The sequence below is a fragment of the Phyllostomus hastatus genome, unplaced genomic scaffold (assembly GCF_019186645.2).
Source record: "Phyllostomus hastatus isolate PE091 unplaced genomic scaffold, TTU_PhHast_1.1 phas_contig_195, whole genome shotgun sequence".
Classification (NCBI taxonomy): Eukaryota; Metazoa; Chordata; class Mammalia; order Chiroptera; family Phyllostomidae; genus Phyllostomus; species Phyllostomus hastatus.
The window spans coordinates 2,884,987-2,904,067 of NW_025333706.1; the positions used below are offsets into that span (position 1 = coordinate 2,884,987).

At 38.5% G+C, this 19,081-nt stretch overlaps 1 protein-coding gene across 3 annotated transcripts in view; it reads right to left on the reverse strand.

Annotated features, from left to right (window-relative positions):
* Positions 1-5,922: 5,922 nt before the first annotated feature.
* AUH (AU RNA binding methylglutaconyl-CoA hydratase) overlaps positions 5,923-19,081 on the reverse strand; it is a 188,773-nt gene continuing 175,614 nt past the window's right edge. For all 3 annotated transcript variants that reach the window (XM_045833854.1, XM_045833853.1, XM_045833852.1), the window contains 3 exons: positions 15,271-15,321; positions 13,728-13,775; positions 5,923-6,601 (listed from right to left, as the gene is read on the reverse strand). In XM_045833854.1, the coding sequence (XP_045689810.1) occupies positions 6,524-6,601; positions 13,728-13,775; positions 15,271-15,321 (177 nt within the window). In that variant the 3' untranslated portion in view covers positions 5,923-6,523. The remainder of the gene's footprint in view (positions 6,602-13,727; positions 13,776-15,270; positions 15,322-19,081) is intronic.

A 19,081-nucleotide genomic window follows, 5' to 3' on the forward strand; every position in this document is an offset into this window, starting at 1 on the left:
CATGGTATTTGTGGAAAACCACCAGTGACAATCATTTAGCCTCAAAGTTGCCTGAGGCAGTGATAACAGTTGGCACAAATAAAAAAACCACCAAAAAAACTTAAAGGAGAAACTGAGGAATGAGAAACTGAGGAATTGTCTGTAGGGGGCTATGACAAACTCTGACCTATTCCTAGGAATCTAAAAGGCAATGTGACATGCAGGACTGTGTGCATACTGTGGAAAGACCTGAGAAGGCCCTAATTCTCACCTCTAGTTGACCTTGAGGCTATGTACAAAAAGAAAGTAAAAGCTAAGGCCAGGTTGCCAATTGTCTGGCATTTAAGGCACACCCTCAACATACACAAAGAACCCCTTCATAAGATGGAGACTTATTGGTTCAAGGAATTTAAGAAAATCTTAGTCCAATCATTAGCTGACCACAGATGACAAAGAATACAGAATTAGTTCTGGCAAGTTGATAAATAAATAAAGAGCAATAATAAACAGCAACCACAAATATGGGGGAGGGGAGACAAGGATCTGATTTCCAGAGTTGCCATATTATTTAGCATGTTCATTATTTAACAAAATATATGACATGCAAAGAAACAAGACAGTGCAACCCATATAAGAAAAAGTAGTCAATAGAAACGGTCTCTGAAAAGGCCAAGACACTGAACTTACTAGAAAAAGATTTTAAATCAGTTATTTTAAATATGTTCAAAGAACTAATGAATAGTATAAGAACAATGTATCACCAAACAAGGAATATTAATAAAGAAAAACTGTAAAAAGAACCAGAATAATTCTAAAGTCAAAAATAGAACTGAAACAAACAATTCAATAAATATTCTCAAGAGTAGGTTTGAGATGGCAGAAGATCCATAAACTTGAAGACGTATCAAAAGAAATCATCAAATCTGAAAAAAGACCAAACAAAAATGAACAGAGCCTCAGAGACCTGTGGGGTACATTCAAGTGTACTAACATCCACATAAAGGAAGTTCCAGGGGGAGAGGCAAGAGAGAGGTGAAAAGAATATTTAAAGAGATAATGGCCAAAAACTTCTCAAATTTGAGAAAAAGACATGAATCCATCCAGCCAAAAAGCTCAATGAAATCCAAGAGGAATAACTCAAAGAGATTCACACCAAGAAACAGGAGAGTCAAATGCCAAAAACCAAAGCCAAAGACAAAGAGAGAATCTTGAAAGGAGCAAGAGGAAAGTGGCTTCACAAGGGTTCTCAATAACATTAACAGTTAATTTCTCATCAGAAACTATACAAGCTACAGAAACAAGGCAGAGGGATGACATATTTAAAGGGCTGAAAGAAAAAGATTATCAACCAAGAGCTCTATATCTAACAAAATTATCCTTTAAAAATGAAGGAAAAGACATCCCAAGATAAATAAAAACTGAATTGTTACTAGTAGAAATTCATTATAAGAAATAGTATAAATAATATAAATAATATAAACTACAGGTTGCAATGACACTAGAGTAACTCAAATCTACAGAAAAAAATATAAAGTGTACTGGCAAAGGTAACTACATATATAAAACACAATATAAATGTATTTTTCATTTGCAATAATTTTCTCCAATCAGAAATAAAATACAACTGTGTAAAGCAATCATTATAAAGCTGTTCTATGGATTTATAGTGTGTAAAGATTTAATTTATATGACAATAGCAGCACAGAGAAAGATAAGGTTACAAAGTGTCATAGAGGTAAAGTTTCTATGCACTATCGGAATTAAACTGGTATTAATCCAACGTTGGTTTTATAAATTAAGATAGTAATTGTAATTCCCAGGAAAACTATTAAGAAAACAAGTGAACAAGTACATAGCAAATGAAATGACAAGAGAATTAAAATGGTACATAAGAAAATAGCTATTAAATACAAGGAGAGTAGTAATGAAGGATGAGAAGAACAAAAAAAGCATGGAATAGAGAAAATAGCAAAATGGCAGATCCTACCTTAGGATCTGCCTAATGGTAAATCCTACCTTATCAATAATTGCATAAAATGTGAATGGTTACACACACCAATCACTGATAGGTATTAATAAATATATCAATCACACCCCTCCAAGAATTAGCATTTCCTTCTACCAAGTCAGGGCTGTCATTTCCTGTCTTTTATGGCATGTCACACATTTCTTGTATTTTTTAAAGCATTCGAATTTTGGCCATTGGTGAGCAAGTTCTAGGCTTCATAGAGTGTTTCAGAAAAGTGTTAATGGACAACTCAAAATAAATGTTAGTCAATGCAGGAGAGGCTATGAGGAGTTTGGACTTGTGTCACTTGCCAAACCTCTCTTCACTTTCTGTAAACTGCACAAAGGATCCATTCAATATGTTCAGAGCCTAAAAGTGAAAGTGACTCAGACTATTTTCAAAAAGTTCAAGAAGGTACACTTGCCCCATCTACAAAGTCCTCTAAAATCTTTGCCTGTGGACATCACCACTAAATATAATCCTAGAGCAGTAACTTGAAGCCACAGATTTTACTATTCCTCTGTTTAAGTGTTCAGATCCCACTCTGTGAAATGGGTTCACAAGACAGCAGTCTTTGAAATGCATTAAGACTAAACCTTGGCAGTGCAGTGCATGTGGGGCACAGCCCATGCTGGATGGCTGTGACCTGGGGCAGAATGCTCCGGCATCTCTGTGACTGGGGAGGCAGCCAGGCAGCCATGTGAAAACAAACAGGGTGAAGAGAACATGAGCTGCTTTTTTCAGGGCAATTTGAACACCCCACCCTCAAAATTGATACTATATACATGGTCCACAGCATGATCATTTTTCTTAAAATACCAAAAGAACTCTGCTTAAACTATAGATTATCCTGAGGGCCAAGGTAGTAATGAACCAGAGCTACTTTAGGTGGATATGTTTTCTGTGCCTCTTATGACCCAAGCCACAGTGAACAGCATTTGCACTGTTCCCATATACTCAGTCTGTGATGGAGCTGTCCTCTGCAGCCTTTATTCCTACCACCGTGGGAGAACCTAAGCAGCACTCCCTGTTGACTACAGTCCTCATCTCTGTGTCTGAACAAATGCAGAGTGGCCAGCAGATGAGCACGTAGGAGTGGGGCCTACATGGCTTCCTATAGCCAGTGTCAGCCTCAAAGGTCCCAGTGCCTTGCTGCAGTTTATTGGAGACCAGGTTTCTTTAGACTTCTCGTTCAAGGCTTCTGAACAGGTACCTGAAGTGGACATGGTCTGAGACCCACCTGCCTGTCCCAAGAGATCTCTTCTGAAATGTGAAACAAGTAAAACATCCAGAGAAGACAGCTTGGCTGATTAAAAAGCCCTTGGCTTAGACACATCAGGTCTCTCTTTGCCACAATCACGAACATCCACTGGGACCTTTACAGATGAAGAAATAGGCCTCACACTGAGATGCTTTGTCCAAGGTTTCACCACTGGTTTCAGAAGAGGGGAAACTTGGCCAAAGAGCTCCCATGTGCTTTCCAGTCACTCTGTGGCCACCTGAAACTCATGTTGAGAACAGAGTACAATACTATGCCTGAGCCTAGGTGTTCCTGACCCAAGCCTGATCCTAGAGCAGGACTATGAAAATCCAACAAAGGACATTTGAAACAGCAGGTTTTTAGGGCATGGAAACTACAGATATTTTGAGCACAGGGTTCGGTCCCCCTAACCCACAGTCACAATCTATAGCCTGTTTCACCTATACAGTTGTTATTTAATGTGAGGAAATAATTTCTACTGCTGTTTTGATAAATGCTGTCATACACATCAGTTACTATTTAACTAGGTGGATAGACAAAGAATGGCATGGTTAAATATTAAAAATGTTGGCCTGTCAGAAATTGTGGGCCCAAACCAGAGCAGTGCAGGCCCTATCACCAGAAGAGGGAGTAAGGTGCAGCAAAGAAGTGTCAACGGCCAGCCAGCTAGGAGTCTATACAAAAAATCAGCATTCCCCATAGTGAGGCCCATGAAGTTAAACATCTACCACTCAAGTCCAACAAAGCACTCTAAGTATTGTCAGAAAAATACTGTAACACATTATAATAAACCTATTTTTTAACAGCTAGAAAAAGGGGGGGGGGAGACTAAATTGACAGGAAAACCAGGTCATTTCTTATTGAAAACAAACTTGAAACGACCCTTTAAATCACAGAAATGAGTTAAAGGAAATCTGAGCCTTCCTTATTTTCCCATAAATACAACTGTTCTGTCTCAGAACCTGTGTAAGTTAAAGGCCTCTTTTTTGTTTCAGAGGTGTGATAAACTAACCAGCGTTAAATTACTTCAGGACCAGTAGGTCTCATGTTCTGAGAGAACAGGCATTGTTTCCCTGAATTGCAACTTGCTTGGTTCAACTTCCCCACTCTTGGAATTTTCCTGAATTTAATCTTAACACACAGATACATATCCCCTGTGTTTCACTCAGTACTAGCCTGACGTAGTTCTGTGGTTTTAGCTTCAGGACAAGCTCATCAATACTCATGCAGGTCCCTATCCCACCTTGTCCCTGGGAGCAGGAGAGCCACCCCCACCCATCCTGCACCCAGCTGTTAGGCCTGGACCCTGGCAAGACCACACCGCTGAAGAGAAATCCATGGGAAGGACAGACTGTACACACACTTCTCTTGCTATGATTTGTGCCTGACATTTGAAGTCACTGCAGGATGATGTCTCTGCTTTCAGATACACTCCACTGGCTTAAACAAAAACATGTGTTTGATCAGCATCAGACTGACTCCAAGTTAAAGAGAGACAAATCATTCATCATATGCTTAATATTTTTTCCTATTATAATTATTTCCTACTCAGTTAAAATGGAACTGGCATTTGAACATCTCACAGACCAAAATGGTCCTGGTATCTTTAAAGGACTATAACAAGGACCAACATTTTATTTGCAAATTATCCTACATGAAATGAATGGTATAAGTTTATCAGTAAACAAAGTGTACACACCACAAGATAAAACCACTGGACAGCCAAATGTGAATTTTAATAACCCCTTCCACATGATGTGATGGTCATCAACCTGCACAGCACCAGCAGGGAAGGTGAGTACACATGGTGAGGATGGCCCACCAGCAGTGGGACATCAGCTGATGGCAAGTCCATGTTTGCCTCTTTCAAGGTTTTGAATTCAATTTCCCAAGTTAAAAAATAAGCTTCAGTGATTTTCAAAATTCCAAGTGTATATGCTGATCAAGAGCAAGGAAGCTGGGGCATCGAGTGCAGGAATGCAGCTGTAGTGTTTGGGGACCCTGGGACACCTTGGCCTCACATGAGGCATGAATCCCAGAAAGCAGAGCTTTTCCAATGCTGCTGGACTCAGCCCTACACAACCAGAAGGCAGCCTGGTTTGATAAACCAAAAACAAAATAAATAAAGGCAGCTTCAAATTTGTTTAGAACTGTGATGTCCTCCTTCTTTTTCACTCAATTCTGCAGTTCAGTTTATGTTCTCCACATGCTTTATGTCTGCCCCTGCTCATGCCCCAGGCAAGGCTATACCAGCGCTGACCTGCTGGGCTCCTCTTACCTGGTTGCTTTGCCTGGCCAGGGTTGGAAAGGCATGGTATTTGTTAAAAGAGGGAGAAAGGAACATGGAAGATACCTCCTTTCCTTACTGATATCAGGTGCAAGTAATAGGGATGGGGACAGAGGGCAGGCTTTACCTCACCCTTAATCCACGACTCTAAGCCACTTCCAGGGACCAACCCTGGATGTAATTTCCTTCTTGGGTTAGGCCAGGTAGCCAGGCCACATGCTAGAAGGGCTGAGCAGTACCACAGTTTGAGGCCTGCAGTTGTTGGCCTCTCAAGGCCTTTGGCCCCAGTCTCTGACTGGGTTAATTCTCCATCGACTACAGTGCATACTAAGACAGACCGTGTAAAGAGGTCACCTGACACAAGGAACCAGCATGGAACCAGCATTGTTTCTTCTGAAATCCAAAATGCAATGTTTTATTAAATTCAAAAAGAATGGGTAAGAGAAAAATTCCCGTTTTCTTTTCACTGATTTTTATTTAGATTTGGTAAATTTCACCAGAATAACTATCAATTCCTTTGTCAATCTGAGATGTGTGTGGGTGTGCATGTGTGTATAATCCCTTAGAAACTTTATTTGGTGTAACTTCACATTTTTGGTATATAGAAATAATTTTATTTTCATATTGTAGCACAGTAGACATACAATCAACATTATTTTCTAGAGTGTGTAATATATAAATTATTCACATTAAAAAAACTTAGAACAGAAAGCTTCATATGCAGGAAATATTTTAAAATGTCTACCTACTTTGCAATCTGTTTTGACAGTACACATCACTAGCTTTATAAATCTGAATGAATATGACGTGTACATAGAGGAACAAAACACACTTATGAGCCGACTCCAGATGTTTAACTCACTCCTATATGGCTAACTCACTCCTCACTTTGGTCATTGGGATTCCAGGTGCTGAGGCCTTTGTGGATCTGAAATATACTCCCAGAAGTACATTTGTTACACTGGCATTTGAAAGATTGCTGTTTCTTCTATTCTCCTTTATAGCGAGGGGATCTTTTCTCCTTAAAAGCCAGAAGACCTTCAAGTCTGTCTTTCGTTGGAATGGTCTAAGAGAAAAACATCATGTTATGTGTACCAAAAAGTAAAAACTGTAGAAGTTTAACAAGCTTTACCTAAGAAAACTATTAAAACATAATCTAAAATTCTGAAATTTATTAGTCATTTGGATAATTCTAATTAGGTGACCAAATTAGTATTCTAACTCTAAATATGTTTTTTCTCCATTTCAAATACACTTTAAAAAAAAGGCTTTATTTTTTAGAAAATTTTAGGTTCTCAAAAAAATTGAGTGAAACTTCAGAGATCCCATAGATTCCCTCAAGACCCTAACCACTTCCCTTAATATTAAAATCCTGCATGACTGTGGTACATTGGTTACAAGAACCAGTATCAATATATCACCATTAACTAATGTCCAGAATCTACATTAGGGTTCACTGGGTTATACATTTCATGGACTTTGACAAATGTACGTCATGTATCCACCATTACAGTGTCATACAGAATAGTTCCCCCACTTTAAACATCCCTTACACTCCACCTACTCATCCTTGTACCACCCATTAACTCTTCTAGAATGTCATATAGTTGAAAATCACATAATATGTAGCCTTTTTAGATTGAAATCCTTCACCAAGCAATATCCATTTAAAGTGCTTTCATGTATTTTTGTGGCAGGATAACTCATTTCCTTTTATGGTGGAATAATACACCATTGTATAGATGTCCCAAAATTTATCCAGTAACCTACTGAAGGACATCTGGGCGGCTTCCAAATCTGGCAATTATGAATAAAGCTGCTATACACACTGGTGTGCAGGCTTTTGTGTGGACATCAGTCTTCAACTCATCTGGGTACATATATAATAGCATAATTTCTGGATCATGTAGTAAGACGATGTTTAGTTTTGTAAGAAATGGCCAAATTATGGCTTGTTTTTATCTGCATTTCTTAATGACATATGATGTGGAGCATCTTTCTCTAAGATTATTTCCTATCTGTACATCTACACTGGTGAGGTATCAACTCTTATCCACTATTCTTTGATTGTTTATTTTTTAATCTCTATTGTATTTTTTACCTTACCTTTTAGTCTGATTATACCTCCCTCCCCCCAGCAATCACCAGTGTTGCCCATATCCATGAGTCCTTTTTCCTTTTGCTCAATCCCTCTTCCCCCTAATTTCCCCCCACCACTAGCTGTCATCTGCTCTCCATCTATGAGTCTGTCCCAATTTTCCCTGTTAGTTCAGTTTGTTCATTAGATTCCATATATGGGTGAAATCATATGGTATTTGCCTTTTTCTGATTAGCTTATTTCACTTAGCATAACGTTCTCCAGGTTCATCCATACTGTTGCAAAGGGTAACATTTTATTCTTTTTTTACAGCTAAGTAGTATTCCATTGTGTAAATGTCTTATAGTTATTTTATCTACCCATCTATTGATGGGCACTTGGGCTGCTTCCATATCTTGGCTTTATTTATTTTTTAGAGAGAAGGAAAAGAAGGGAGAAGAATAAAGAGAGAAACATCGATGTGCATCGGCATGCAAGAGAAAACATCAAGTGGCTGCCTTTCACACGCCCTCAACCAGAGACCTGGCCTGCAATCCAGGCATATAGTGACTGGGAATAGAACCAGTGACCTTTCAGTCCACAGGTCAGTGCTCAACCCTCTGAGCCACACCAGTCAAGGCTCTAACCTACTTTTTAATGGGTTGTTTATTTTCTTGTTGTTGAGCTTTAAGTTCTTCGTATGTTTTAGATATAAGTCCTTTGTCAGATTTGTGTTTTGTAAAGACTTTTCCCCAGTCTGTGGTTTGTTGTTTTATTTTCTTTGCGGTGTCTTTTGCAGAGTAGACATTCCTTTTAATAAAGTCAAACATTAATTTCTTCTTTCATAGATTATACTTCTGGTGGCTATCTAAAAAGTCATTGCCAAATCCAAGGTCACCTAGATCTTCTGTTATCTTCAAGAAGTTTTATAGTTTCTCCTTTTACATTTAGGTCTATGACCCATTTTGAGTTAATTTTTGCGAAGGGTGTAAGGTCAGTGTCTAGTTTCCTTTTTTTTTTTTTGTAGTTGAATGTCCAGATACTGTAGTACTACTTGTTTCCAAGACTATCTTCTCTGTGTTAAATTGCCTTTGCTCATTTGTCAAAGATCAGCTGACTATATTTGTATGAGTCTACTGTCAGGCTCCCTGTTTCATTCCATTTGTCTATTTGTCCATTCTTTTGCCGGTACTACACTGTCTTGATTACTGTAGCTTTATAGTTAGTCTTGAAGTTGGGTAGTGTCATCCCTCAAATTTTGTTCTTCTTCAATCTTGTGTTGGCTAACCTTGGTCTTAGGACTTTCCATATAAACTTTAGAAATGGTTTGCCATTATAAAAAATAACTTGCTGGGGGTTTTTATTGGCACTGCACTGAATCAATAGGTCATCTTGGGAAGAAGTGAAGTCTTGTTAATATTAAATCATACTATTCATAATCATGGACATAAAAATGGACATTGCTCCACTTACTTAGATCTTGATTTCTTTCACCAGAGATTTGGTGTTTTCCTCCTACAGACCTTGCATAATTTTTTAAAAAAATTATAATGCAGTATTTTTTTGTGCTAATGTAAATGATACCGTGCTTTTAATTTAAAATTCCAGTTCTTCATTGTGGGTATATGAGGAAGTAATTGACTTTTGTATATTAATCTTGTGTCATACAATCTTGCTATAACTGCTTATGAATTAGGGCACATTTTCATTGATTCCTTGGGATTTTCTACATAGACAATCGTGTCACCTATGAATAGACAGTTTTACTTCCTTCCCAATTTATATACCTTTTATTTTTGTCTTATTATATTAGCTAGAACTTGTAGTAGATACTGAAAAGAAGTGCTAAGAGGGGACATCCTTATACTGTTTCCAATCAATCATTAAGTATATCAGCCGGAGGGTTTTGGTGGGCATTCTTGTTCAGCTGAGGAAGTTTCCCTCTAATCACCATTTACTGGTTATTTTATTTAATCACGAATAGGTGTTGGATTTGTCAAATGCTTTTTCTGCATCTGTTAATATAACTATGATTTTTCCTGCTTAACCTATTAATGTGGTAGGTTACATTAACTGATTTTCGAATGTTGAACGAGCCTTGCATATTTGGAGGAAAAAACCATTTGTGGAATATAATTCTTGTCATACATTGTAAGATCTGATTTGCTATCACTTTGTTGAGAATTTTTATATCTATGTTCATCAGAAATAAAAGCCTATAGTTTTCCTTTCTCTTAATTTCTTTGGTTTTGTTATCAGTGTAATACTGGTCTCACAGCACAAGTTTTAGAAAGTGTTCCTTCTGCTTCTATTTTCTGAAAAAACTGTAGGGAACTTGTACAATTTCTTTTTTTAACTTTTAGGTATATTTTATTCATTATGCTATTACAGTTGTCCCATTTCCCCCCTTCACTCCCCTCTACCCTGCACACTCCCTCCCACCCACATTCCCCCCTTTAGTCCATGTTCATGTGTCTTAAGCTCTTTAGCTTCTACATTTCCCATACTATTCTTGCCCTTCCCCTGTCTATTTTCTACCTACCTTCTACGATACTTATTCCCTGTACTTTTCCCTCTCTCCTCCTCCCACTCCCCTGTTGTTAACCCTCCACATGATCTCCATTTCTGTGGTTCTGTTCCTGTTCTAGTTGTTTGCTTAGTTTGCTTTTGGTTTTGCTTTGGGTGAGGTTGTTAATAATTGTGAGTTTGCTGTCATTTTACTATACAAGTTTTTTATCTTCTTTTTCTTAGATAAGTCCCTTTAACATTTTATATAATAAGAGCTTGGTGAGGATGAATTCCTTTAACTTGGCCTTATCTGAGAAGCACTTTATCTGCCCTTCCATTCTAAATGAAAGCTTAGCTGGATAGAGCAATCTTATATGTAGGTCCTTGCCTTTCATGACTTAGAATACTTCTTTCCAGCCCCTTCTTGCCTGTAAGGTCTCTTTTGAAAAATCAGCTGACAGTCTGATGGGAACTCCTTTGTAGGTTACTGTCTCCTTATCTCTTGCTGCTTCTAGGATTCTTTCATTTTTATCTTGGGTAATGTAATTATGATGTGCCTGGACATGTTCCTCCTTGGGTCCAACTTCTTTGGACTCTCTGAGCTTCCTGGACTTCCTGGAAGTCCATCTCCTTTGCCAGATTGGGAAAATTTTCCTTTATTATTTGTTCAAATAACTTTTCCACTTGTTGCTCTTCCTCTTCTCCTTCTGGTACCCCTATAATTTGGATGTTGGAACATTTATAGATGTCCTGGAGGTTCCTAAGCCTCTCCTCATTTTTTTGAATTTTTGTTTCTTCATTCTTTTCTGGTTGGATGTTTATTTCTTCCTTCTGGTCCACACCATTGATTTGAGTCCCAGTTTCTTTCCCATCACTTTTGGTTCCCTGTACATTTTTCTTTATTTCAGTTAGCATAGCCTTCATTTTTTTAATTTAATTTGCGACCAAATTCAACCAATTCTATGAGCATTCTGATCACCAGTGCTTTGAACTGTGCATCTGATAGGTTGGCTATCTCTTTCTCACTTAGTTGTATTTTTTCTGGAGCTTTGATCTGTTCTTTCATTTGGGCCATTTGTTTTCTCTTTACGCACCTGTTACATAATTTACATAGTAAGGGGTGGAGCCTTAGGTACTCACTGGGCTGTATTGTGACACTGTATGTGGGGAGGGGTCCGAGAGGGAACAGTGCTGCTTGCTCCGCTCTCTGCCGGATTTCAGTCACTTCCCCCACTTCTCACAAGCAAACTGGACCCTTCTGGTGCTGACCCTTCTGGTGGATGGGCTTCTATACATTCTAGAACCCTGTGGTTCTGTCCAAGGAATTATCCTGTGAGGCTGGGACTTCCTCCTGCTGCCTCAACCCCTACAGGTGTTTTCAATCAGTGGTTTGAGGCTTTATTTCCCCATGCAGGAACCCTGGATTTCGCAGTCTGTTTTGCTCATCTTTTTCTCCTGGTTTATCTGTGCACGAATGTGGGACCGCCCAGTCTGCAATCTGCCGCCTGGCCCTGTCCACCTGCTGCAGCTGTGCATGCCCCACTCCACAATCCACTGCCTCACTGGGTCTGCCAGCTGCCACCTTGCCCACCCAGGTCCTTTAGCCACCACCTTGCCATGAGTCCTCTCCACCCAGCCCGTCTCTACCCCTCCTACTGATCTGATGAATATCTCCTCTTTAACTCCTTGGTTGCTGGACTTCCATACAGTTCGGTTTTCTGTCAGTTCTGGTTGTTTTTTTGTTTTTAAATTGTCCTTCTTTTGGTTGTGTGAGGAGGCACAGTGTGTCTGCCTATGCCTCCATCTTGGCGACTCTGAGGCTTCTTCTTATACAAGAAGTCCCAACTTGTATAATTTCTTAATTAAATGTTTGGTAGAATTCACCAGTGAAAATCATCTGGGCCGGGTGCTTCCTATTTTGTAAGATTATTAATTATTGATTTAACTTCTTTAACAAACATAGGATTTCAGATTACCTAATTCTCCTTATGTGAATTTTGTGTCTTTCAAGGAATTGGCCCATTTTATCTAGGTTAACAAATTTGTGGGCAAAGAGCTGTTCATTGTATTCCTTTATTATCCTTTCAATGTTCATGGGATCTGTAGTGATGGACTTGCTTGCACTTCTGATATTAGTAATTTTTATCTTCTCTCTTTCATACTTTGTTGCCTAGGTAGAAGTCTGTCAATATTATAGATATTTACAAAGAACCAACTTTTGGGTTTGTTGATTTTTTCTTTTTTTTTTTTTAATTTTCAATTTCATTGATTTCTGCTCTGAAGTTTATTTTTTTTTCTTTTGCTTACTTTGTATTTAACTTGCTCTTAATAAAGTGAAAACACTGATTTAGATCTTCTTTTCTAATACATGCATTCAATGCTATAAATTCTCTCTAAGCAACTGTTTTCAATGCATTCCCACAAATTTTGATAAGTGTCATTTTCATTTTGATTTAATTCAGTAATGTTTTAGAATTCCTCTTGAGACTTCTTTGACACATGAGTGCACTGTTTTACCTTTATTAATAAGTGGGATTTTCCACCTATCTGGTATTGATTTCTAGTTTAATTTCACAGTGGTCTAACACAATACTTGGTATAATTTCTGTTCCTTTACATTTGATACGGTGTGATTTATGGCCAAATATGGTTTTAATTTTTTTTCTTCAGACTCTGAGGCTATTTGTAAGAGGTCTGCAATTTACTTCATTCACCACATGTGCTCATCAATAACAGGTGGTGATGCATACCTACAGAGCCTGCAGAATAACACTCCAGCTATGCTCCTAATCTATGACAATAGTTAAATACAAGCTGAGGCAGTTTCCGATTCTCTAAAAAGGTACAACAAAGTTCTTTTGCTACTTTAGATGCCCTAAAAAAATTAAACCTTTCATAAAAATAGGAGGAAGGAAAGATGAGAAGGAGGGAGGGAGGGGAGGAAGGAAGAAAGATTTATTCCTCTATAGCAAACTCTACTAATTTGTGTACAAAAAGAAAACTGGCCCTGGCTGGTGTAGCTCAATGTATTGAGTGTGGGCTGTGAACCAAAGGGTCGCTGGTTCCATTCCCAGTTGGGGCACATGCCTGAGTTGCTGGCCAGGTCTCTCCGTCTCTTTCTCCCTCCCTTTCCCCCTCTATAAACATAAATAAGTAAAATCTTAAGAAAAAATGCTATAATTGAATTAGTGAACAAAGGCTGAGAATGTCAGGAAAAGCCAATGAGTCTTCAACACTTATGTCCCCCTACAGGTACATGCTCACTGCTGCCCTCCTCTGACCTCTCTATACTGGAGTAAGGATTCAAGTCATAGCCACAAAATACAACATGAGCAAGACAAACAGCTATAGTAGCACAAATGGTACTAACTTAATTATTCTAAGAGCCTTCTAAGTTATATAGACAAAGGTCATTACTTTGTGAGCAGAATCAATCATAAAAGCTGTTAACAGTCAAATAGCAAAAACAACTAATTTCAGCATTTGTATGGTTCTGGAATGGGCATAAGTAAAACCTCACTCAGTTATATATAACTCATTTCACTTATACAGAAGGTAAACATGTTTTGTAAGGAATATCTGCATTGAATGTGACTGTATTACATACCTGAGCATAGCAAGCTTCTTCTATGGCTAACCCTGTTACTAAATCGACCTGAGAACAAAAAGCACAATTCATTTCAGCAGAAATTACTTTTAAAAATATGGTATACTCAATATAAATTCAAATTTAATAACCCTATTCCAAAAGAACAGAAGCCTTCCATGTAATGTGGCAAATCACAAGTAACAGGAAACAGGTTGCCTGGGTTCAAATTCTGATGCCACCATGTGGGAGCTGTGTAACCCTGGGTATGATATTTGACCTTGCTGTGCCTGAGAGAAACACATCTGAACAAGGAGCTAATTGTAGTACCTACCAATTGAGGGTATTGTGAGGATTAAATGAGTTACAGGTAATCCAGGTGAAGACTTTATATAATACCCAAGATATACAGGCACACCTCAGGAGATATTGCGGGTTCAGTTCCAGATCACAGCAATAAAACAAATACCACAATAAAATCACACACATTTTTTGGTTTCCCAGTGCATACAAAAGTTATGTTCACATTACACTGTAGTCTATTAAGTATGCAATAGCGTTATGTCTGAAACAACAATGCACATTCCTTAGTTAAAAAATGCTTTATTACTAAAAAATGCTACCCATCATCTGAGCCTTCAGTGAGTCATTTTTTTTGCTGGAAGAGGATCTTGCCTTGATATTGATGAAAATGAAATTATCCGTGAAGTGCAAAAAGTGAAGTGCATTAAAATGACGGGTGTGTGTGTGTGAGTGACCTGGCACACAGTAAGGGTCATATAAGGTGTTTGCTACTAAATGTTGTTATTATATAAAAAATTTTAAAAACCCATCAAATACTTTGTAAATGTTAAAAACTGCATTTATAGCAAACAAATTCAATCTCTTTTCACTGCAATGAAGCCTAGTGGGCTCTGGGACTAACTACTAAGAATAAGTATCTTCCTTTAAAACTTCCATAATTTAACCAAAATATAACGGTAACTGCTGTAATTAAAAGTCCAATGTCAATGTTTGCCTGCACTGCTTACTTGCCCTGCCTGCCTCTCCCTGACCTGGGGCCTCCACCCTTTCAGAGCCACCTTGCAGAGTGACTCTAGGATAGCCCACTGACTTGCCCTGTCATGTGTGTCTCCCTGCAGAAAAAAAAAATGAGTAGGTTAAAAGTGAAGAGAGCCAGGAAATCCTCCTCAGAATCTTTTTTTTTTTTAATAACACAATGCCAGTACTAAGAATACAGAGAAAGCCCCTTTCTTTGGGTTTTCTCTGACTACTAGTCAATAAATCTATTAATTCAATGGCAAAATAACAAGCATGTCAATTAAGCTGTGCAACCATCAGTGAAATAACTGAATTCTGTGACTGGTATGAATTAACAATAACTATTCACAGAATGACGTCAGTGATGTAGTTAAAAAGAACTGCAGTAGCTTGCAGTAATAGTAGGATTGAAACAGCTATGTTTTAGAACATTAAAAAAATATGTAGGAGTCTAAACATGGCTTATTTAAATTACATCTCCACTACCTACTCCAACAACAAGCTCAACCATTAAGGAACTTACCTCCATCCCTTGATTAATGGCTAATTTTGCCACTCGCATTGCAACAGGTCCCTAAAATTCAAGTTAAAGAAACAGATTTTAATTATTATTTATGCTACTTATGTTGTACATCTGAGCAAAATTCAGATGGCCTAGAAGCAACAATGGCTACCAGGTACAACTGATGGGAGTTTCTTTTACGAGCCCACAAGGTATTAAACAGTAAGTGTAGCAACTGCATTGCATCAGCATGTTCTGTAGACTCCACAGGACCTGTGGCTAGCAAACTGCATTCTTGGTGGTCAGCAGGTAATGTGCACCCAGCACAGGGTTTACCATTCTTAAGCAAATCTCCTTAGAAGAGGGGAAAAGTAAAGGAGAAAAAGTGTTTGGCAGGACACTACATCCATAGTAGTGTGACAGAAACTTGGCTGAGGTTCAGAAGTCATCATCATTAGACATCACCATCAGAGGTCCAACATCACAGTTCAGACACTGGCTATGTCTTTCCTCCATGGGCATCATCAACTAACCATGATGATGATGTACAGCAAAAAAGTGTCCTCTGGGAAGTGTTCCCACATTGTACAAACACAAAGGCCAAATAAGTCCTTATAGATGTGTGAGGGTCACAGATGAAAGAACTGGGGGTCCTCCATGTAAAAAACAAACAAACAAACAAACAAACAAACATTAGTTTTGTCTTAGAAAACCACAATCCTCAAAATGAAATTTAGTTATATTTTAAATTCTTAGAAATTGTTTACATGTCATGAATTAGAATTCAATGGCATGTTTTTAAATGTCTTTTGAGTTAAAACAAAACTGAGTGCCCGGGCCTGGTGGCTCAGTTGATTGGAGTGTCATCCATTACACCAAAAGTTTGCAGGTTTCATCCCCGGCCAAGACACATACCTACGTTGTACATTCAATCTCCAGTAGCAGCACATATGAGAGGCAAATAATCTTTCTTTCTCTCCCTGACACCACTTCCACTCTCCTTAAAATCAATAAATGTATCCTCACATAAGGATGAAAAAAATATATAAAATAAATGTAAAAATAAAAATGTAAGCTCTAACTATCAGGCAGAAAAAAAGGACTCCATGAACTGCAAGGTGAATAAACACATGATGGCATGACTAAGTTTTGTATAAAAGAGGAGGCTTTCCTAGCTAGGGCTTTCAATTATTTTAACATTAACTCACAAAAGAGTCTTCCCAAGTCACATGCTTAAAAATGTTCTTCTGAGGCCACAATTCTCCCAGGGTTAGACAAGTATCTTAGACTTCTTTCAATTGTAATTGCCATATGTGGTACACATACTATTGCTTTTTTTTTAAAGATCACCAATTCATTTTTTCTTATTGTTGTTCAAGTACAGTTTTCTGCCTTTCCCCTAACCCCTTCCCACCGCACCACCCTCCCATTTCCACTCTACCCCCACTTGTTATTGTACATGTGTCCTTTATAATGGTTCCTGTGAACCCTTTCCCCTTTCCCCTGAAATCCACTCCCCTCTCCCCTCTGGTCACTGTCAGCCTATTCTCACTTTCAGTGTCTTTGGTTATATTTTGCTTGCTTGTTTGTTTTGTTGATTAGGTTCCAGTTAAAGGTGAGATCATATGGTATTTGTCCCTCACCACCTGGTTTATTTGACTTAGCATAATGCTCTCCAGTTCCATCCAAGCTGTAGCAAAGGGTAGGAGCTTCTTCTTTCTTTCTGCTGCGTAGTATTCCATTATATAAATGTACTATAGTTTTTTGATCCACTCATTTGCTGATGGGCACTTAGGTTGCTTCCAGCACTTGGCTATTATAAATTGTGCTGCTTTAAACACTGGGGTGCACAAGTTCTTTTGGATTGGTGTTTCAGGGTTCTTAGGATATAATCCTAGCAGTGCAATTGCTAGGTCAAAAGGAAGATCCATTTTTAGTTTTTTGGGGAAATTCCAAACTTTCCCATAGTGGATTCATGAGTCTGCAATCCCACCAACAGTGCACTAGGGTTCCCTTTTCTCCACATCCTCTCCAACACTTGCTGTTTGTTGCTTTGTTTATGATAGCCATTCTGACTGATGTGAAGTGGTATCTCATTGTGGTTTTAAGCTGCATCTCTCTGACGGCTTGTGACGCTAAGCATGTTTTAGTATGTCTCTGGATCCTCTTTATGTCCTCCATGGAGAAGTGTCTGTTCAAGTCCTTTGCCCATTTTTTAATTGGGTTTTTTGTCTTCTTAGAGTGGAGTCATATGAGTTTTTTTATACATTTTGGAGATCAAACCCTTGTCTAAGGTATCATTGGCAAATATGTTTTCCTATATGGTTGGTTTCCTTTTCATTTTAATACTGTTTTTTTTTAGCCATGCAAATGCTTTCTATTTTGATGAGGTCCCATTTGTTTAATCTTTCCTTTATGTCCCTTGCATTAGGGAACATATCAGAGAAAATATTCCTGCGTGAAATATCAGATTTTCCTGCCTATGTTCTCCTCTAGGACTTTAATGGTGTCACAACATATATTCAAATCTTTTATCACCTTTAATTTATTTTTGTGTATGGTGTTAAGTTGGTGCTTGAGTTTTCATTTTTTTGCATGTAACTGTCCAGATCTCCCAATACCATTTGTTGAAGAGGCTATTTTTACTCCATTTTATGCTCCTTCCCCCTTTGTCAAATATTAATTGACCAAAAAGGCTTGGGTATTTTTCTGTGCTCTCTGTTCTGTTCCATTGGTCTATGTGCCTGTTTTTATGCCAGTACCAGGCTGTTCTGATTACAGTGGCCTCGTAATACAGTATGATTTCAGGTATTGTGATACCTCCTACATTGCTATTCTTTCTCAAAACTGCAGCAGCTGTTAAGGGTCATTTATGGTTCCATATAAATTTCTGAAGTGTTTGTTCTATCTCTGTGAAATATGCCATTGGTACTTTAATAGGGATTGCACTGAATCTGTAAATTGCTTTGGGCAGTATGGACATTTTGATGATGTTAATTCTTCTGATCCAGGAACACGGTATATATTTCCACTTGTTTGTGTCTTCTTTGATTTCTTCAGTGTTGTATAGTTTTATAAGTACATGTCTTTTACCTCCTTGGTTAGGTTTATTCCTGGGTACTTTATTTTTCTTGTTGCTATATCAAATGGGATGTTTTTTCCTTATTTCTGCTTCTGATGTTTCATTGCTGGTACACAAAAATGCCTTTGATTTCTGAATACTGACTTTGTGTTGGGAACCGCCCTGACTGGTATCAGAGGCTGAAACCCCCGCCCAAGCTAAGGCTAAGGGAACGCCCTTGGAACTGTAAGCCAGCAAGGAGACAAAAGCTTATCTTCCTGGCAGGAATGCTGCTTCTGCTGCTTTATTCATAACTGAACCCCCCAAAAGCTTGGTCGGTTAGCCAAAGATGGGTAAGATTCCCCACGGGGGAACGACCTAAGCCAGGCACGATCACTTTGGGAGGCCCCCCCAAAAGAAGGACTTGGGGGGCTGCAGCAAAAGGGGGTGATGGACCCTCACTCCTCGGCTTTGACAAAGCCTGAGTTCTCATCGTCTGGGAGAAAATCTCCTTATCTCTTGGTTGCCTTAGTTCCCTTGCTCCACCTAAGCCTGAAACAATGACAGGGTAGTACAGCTCGGTACTGAGAAGTGCGGATTTCCCGGGGTGATCAGGCCTAAGAAAGAATATGTAAATTACTGTGAAACATTCTTTGTTTAGAATGCTCTCAGTTGAATGAGAAGGGTCTTAGGAGGAAGTTATTTTGTTCCTCAGTCTTACAGCTCTTTGACCCCAACTCAATAGACCGGCAGAGTTCTTTGTTTTCTATA